Genomic DNA, 5,240 nt, shown 5'->3' with positions numbered 1-5,240 from the left:
GTGCTGAGCAGGTAGCGTACAGGTTTTTACAGCTTAAAAACAGAAATCAGCTGTCTTCTGCGGCTGAAATATGAGACGTGAAAATGAACCAAAACAGTTAAGTTGCAGCCAGACAGCTAGACACACAGCTGCAGTAATCATCTTACAGAGATGAATAATAAAATATTATTTTAGTTGAATGTGGTCAGGAGGTACCATCTAATTAAAATAATATTTTTTCAGGTGCTCTGTATCATCTAACAGATATGTAACCAGAAAGAAACAGCTCTCATGTCAGTGTGTCAGCTGTGTGACTGTGAGCACATCAACACATTTCTCCACACTGGTGAAGCTTCAGTGGAACTCTTTCGCCTCCCAGTGGAGGTTCAGCTCTGACATGAAGGTCACTTCCTTCATTACAGTCAGAGATGAAGCAACAGCTGAGCTGTGCTCTCCTCTGGTGCTATCCCATGAGTCTGCTGTGTTTCGTAGATTTATAGTGAGAGAGCACTGGAAAATGCTCATGTTACATGGGTTATAAGATAAATACAAGCACTGTGAACTCCTGATCCAGAGAAATAAACTTTATGGGAAAATGTTAATGCAAATACATTTTATGAGAAATTGAATAATTTCCAACTCACCCCAAGAATCCTTTTGTGGTCTTTTTGTAAAGACTGTGGAAATGTTTCCAAACTGCTGGGCCTTTTCCTGTCCAAGCATCCACTGTATCTCCATAATTATATAAGTGGTTACGTTAGTTTCTCAGTCGTTAGACAGGTCAGATCCCAGCAGGAAACTGAAGTGAGTCGAGTCAAAGAGCTTCAGGAGAAGCTGGAGCAGGAGATCACTGAGCTGAAGAGGAAAGACGCTGAGCTGAAGCAGCTCTCACACACAGAGGATCACAACCAGTTTCTACACAACCACCCCTCAGTGTCAGCACTCAGTGAATCTACAGACTCATCCAGCATCAAGAAACGTCCTCTGCGCTACTTTGAGGATGTGACAGCGGCTGTGTCAGAAGTCAGAGACAAACTACAGGACGCTCTGAGTGACATCTCACTGACTGTGACTGAAGTGGATGTTTTACTGTCAAAGCCACGACCAGAGCCCAAGACCAGGGCTGGATTTTTAAAATATTCATGTGAAATCACACTGGATCCAAACACAGCACACAGAAGTCTGCTTTTATTTGAGAACAGAAAAGTAAGGACAACAAGCGGAACACAGTTGTTTTTGTCTAATCACCCAGACAGATTCACTGAATGTTCTCAGGTCCTGAGTAGAGAGAGTCTCACTGGACGTTGTTACTGGGAGGTGGAGTGGAGAGGGGGAGGAGCTGATGTAGCAGTCGCATACGAGAATATCAGCAGAGCAGGCAGGTTGAATGAATGTGAATTTAGACTAAATGACAAATCTTGGGTTTTAGAATTTTACCAAAACAGTTATAACTTTTGGTACAACAAGGTCCAAACTCCCGTCTCAGGTCTGCAGTCCTCCAGAATAGGAGTGTACCTGGATCACAGTGCAGGTATTCTGTCCTTCTACAGCGTCTCTGAAACCATGACTCTCATCCACAGAGTCCAGACAACATTCACTCAGCCTCTCTATGCTGGACTTTGGCTCCGTTACTCTTCTTGTGGAAACACTGCCGAGTTCTGTAGACTGAAATAGTCAGAAGTCATCTAAGGGACAGCGGGTTAATTTTTTTTTTTAACCCTTGAACTTATCTTGTCTTCATGTTTGTTGCTGAGAGCTGATTATGAGATCACCTGTCAATCAAACATTATGGGCGGTACTTGTGTAAATGTTTGGGTTTCTTTAGGTGGAGTTCCTTCCTGTGTCTGTTTAGCCATGGAGGCTATCACTGCTCATGATGACTGTTTACCTGAACCGACATTTCTCATTAAAATGTAAACATCTTGTGTACCCGTTAGCCCACATTGTAGCACATGTGCTCCATGTACAAGGCTGACTCCTCACAACAGCCCTTTTTGCTGCATGTCCTCCCCTCTCTCTCCCAAATTTCCTGTTTCTCTTCAGCTCTTCCTACCAAATAAAGACAAAAGACCAAGAATTGATCTTGAAAACGAAAATGTAAATATCTCTCTGTTCTAAAGGTTTATTTATATTGATGTATTTGTGACACAAGAGGGCGCCTTCATCCTGCTAACCAGGGATGTAGTGGAGGTTAAAGCTCCTCGAGTCACTTTGTCTGCATGTTTTAGACGTGTTTTTAAGCTGATCAGAGACTTTCTAATTGTGTCATATATCATGGTCGTTGGTGTCAAAAGCAATTATCAAGTAAAACTAATCAGAAATGATTGATATTCCTGGTGATAGATGACACCCACTACAGTTTAATGCTCTGCTCCATTTTAAATGTTTAAACATGGTTTTCTGTGTTTTCTACTACTTTCACTTTGTTCTAGCAGCTGCTGAAGTTCAGGTTGACCACGGTGTGTTTGGGTTGTGTCTCAGAAGGTTGTTCGCATTTATGCTTTTGTGTGAAGGATTATGTTGACACTGATCAATAAAACTTAAGTCCTTTACTGATACACTGAGGACTGGACTTCAAAGAGTAATTCCTGTTTGCTACAAAACCGGAACTATGTAATGATCAGATGCACACAAATATTAATGTTTCAGGTTCACCATAGGAGGGGGGTGTTCTCTGCACTGCTAATGCTGGGATGAAAGATTATTAATGTATTTTTAAGTCTTGCAATTGTTTTTGATCAAAAAACAAACAAACACCTCCTATAGGTTACTGGGAGAGAACCACCACTGTACTGACTGTGTTGTAGCTGTGTTAATGCAATTAAATGCAACTTTTCCTTTCTTTGTATTTGTGTTTTCAACAAAATGTACTCCAGATGCCTCCCTGACATAAAAGTCAGGGAGGCATCTGGAGTACATTTTGAATAAAAATAACTTATAGTTGAAGGGATAATAAATGTTTTATAGAAATGTGCACTTTATTTTGATAGATTATTGCAGTACATTTCATACTCAGATTTTATGATTTTTGATTTTGAGATTATGAATTATTTTAATTCAGTAAATACTTATTTTATTAATTTTACTTGGAAATGTACTTGATTTCATTTTGTTTCACAAGTAATCTCAAATCTTTATTTGAAAACAGAAATGTGCTGCATGCTGTGGTGAGCTTGACACACTCATGCACATGTTATGGCTTTGCACTGTGTGAAGAGGTTCTGGAAGGATGTAACTGATTCTCTGTCATCAATGGTAAATGTATTCCCTATTAAATCTAGCCTACTGATTCCCTTCTGTCAAATCAGAGTTTACTCTGGAAACAAACTGTTATTTCCTCAAATGTTTTTTCCTTTTTTCTGCATTTTGAGCAGCTGTGTTTGTGTGAGAGTGAGTGATCTTTCTGCAAGGATCTTTGAGTGTGGACTTAAAAGCGTCTCTTTTACCATTTGCCATTTAAAATGCCCTGATTTCCAGTAGTCTGGTGGGAAAAAGAATAATCTGAACAAACTACCATTACGCCTGTTTGTAACATCTCCTGACTGCTTCTGAACTCAGTTCCTCCTTTTAGGCAGAGTCAAGTGGATTCATACTTTAAAGAAGTGGTATTATGCTCATTTTCAGGTTCAAAATCTTAATTAGGGTTTGTACCAGAACAGGTTTACATGGTTTAATTTTCAAAAAACACCATATTTTTCTCATACTGCACATTGCTGCAGCTCCCCGCAGCCACTTGCGGAGCTCCTCAACTCTGAAAATATTCAAGCACATTTTTGTTCCGCCATCACTTCTCGTAAAACTGTCAATATTCGAAATCTACACAGCTGATTTCTCACCTCAAAACTTCTCAGAAGTGGATTTAGTGATGAAATTCCATACGAAAACTGTAAAATATAAAACTTTCTGTTGCTGGCCTCTGTCTGGTGCAGCGGTGATGATACAGTGAATAGTGAATATTCTCTCTGACCAATCAGCAGTCTGTCTGTTTTCACGTTACATTTTAGTATCCCTCAGCTCGCTTGGAACCTGGATGGAGGTGAGGTGATACGAAAAAAAGTACCTGGAAGCAGGTACAGGTGCAACATTTCTACAAACCAAACAAAGGTGAGTCGAGCCAAAGGGCCTCCGCTCAGACTAGCTTGGTTTGAGGGCGTGGCTGACCCGTTAGCCGCTTGGCAAGCTTTATGACGCGTTTTCATTGTGATGTCACAAGTAAAGGAAGTGAAGCGGTTCCGAGCAGAGCTTTCTGTGAGAGATGGGGACTCCCTTTGGGCTTTTTCACTTTGCAAACCTGTTACATGCACAAAAAAGAGATTCAATACAGACTCAATAAAGGAGAGGGGAAAAGCCAAAAAGCAGAATATCACCTCTTTAATTCTTTCAGACGTGTTGTTGCAACTCTCTGTCACTGGCTGATGCAGGGACCCTAATAAACACCTTTATTTAATCCTGACTTGATTATTGTAACGTCTTGCTGTCAGGCCTGCTGCATGCTCGTCCTAAAAGCCTTCAAATGGTGCAGAATACTGCAGCTAGAATCTCTGTGTGTTTTTGTTCTTTTGTCCTTCTTTTATAATTGATGTGCTTGGGCTTTGCCTCTTGTGTGTTTGTTTAGTCTGTCTTCTTTCTAGGTCTCCGAGGTAGGATGGAGGTAGCTTGATTTCTAGATTAATTTAGAAAATATTCATATTTATACTTGTTTGAGAACAAAACCCAATACATTTTGATCAAAAAATGTTCACTTGTGAGCAACATTTTGCATGTTTTGCTTTACATAAATGTGGTATGACGCAGTCAGGACTAAATGCAAAGCAGATTCAAACATAGACCTACTAGTCAGACACCGTTTCTTACTTTTGAGGTTCAGCTATTTATCACCATAGCTATTTATTAGTTATTTGATGAATGATTGTTTGAGACTTCCAACATACTTTTTTGGTGGTTTAACCAAACCATTAGTAAGTGTCAGTTATAAATACATCATACGTCAGTATCCCACCTATTTAAATGTAACTGATGAAACTGATAATCAAATTTATTTTGCAGAAACCCTACAAAAAACACTACTTAACCCAGAAGCTGGGCGAATAGATTTGTACATCAAAGTGAAATAGCTTTTCATACACAACATCTCAAATGTGAAGGAAATGCACAGATATTTGCATTTGTTGGAGCCATGATGCACTTATTATGTGGGTTGACCAGAGACAGTATATAGTCTTATGTTGCAGTCATAGTGGACAGATGTAAATATTGGTCTG

At 39.7% G+C, this 5,240-nt stretch overlaps 1 protein-coding gene across 1 annotated transcript in view; it reads left to right on the top strand.

Annotated features, from left to right (window-relative positions):
* The window catches only part of LOC123972419 (E3 ubiquitin/ISG15 ligase TRIM25-like), a 16,759-nt gene that overhangs the window by 8,073 nt on the left and 3,446 nt on the right, over nucleotides 1-5,240 (top strand). The window contains exons 3-4 of the mRNA XM_046051922.1: nucleotides 760-1,652; nucleotides 1,917-1,942. Coding sequence (XP_045907878.1) covers nucleotides 760-1,652; nucleotides 1,917-1,942 — 919 coding nt within the window. The remainder of the gene's footprint in view (nucleotides 1-759; nucleotides 1,653-1,916; nucleotides 1,943-5,240) is intronic.

The sequence above is a fragment of the Micropterus dolomieu genome, linkage group LG06 (genome assembly GCF_021292245.1).
Source record: "Micropterus dolomieu isolate WLL.071019.BEF.003 ecotype Adirondacks linkage group LG06, ASM2129224v1, whole genome shotgun sequence".
NCBI classification, from domain to species: Eukaryota; Metazoa; Chordata; class Actinopteri; order Centrarchiformes; family Centrarchidae; genus Micropterus; species Micropterus dolomieu.
Note: the sequence above shows the minus strand (reverse complement) of the source record. Positions and strands in the feature narration are given on the sequence as shown.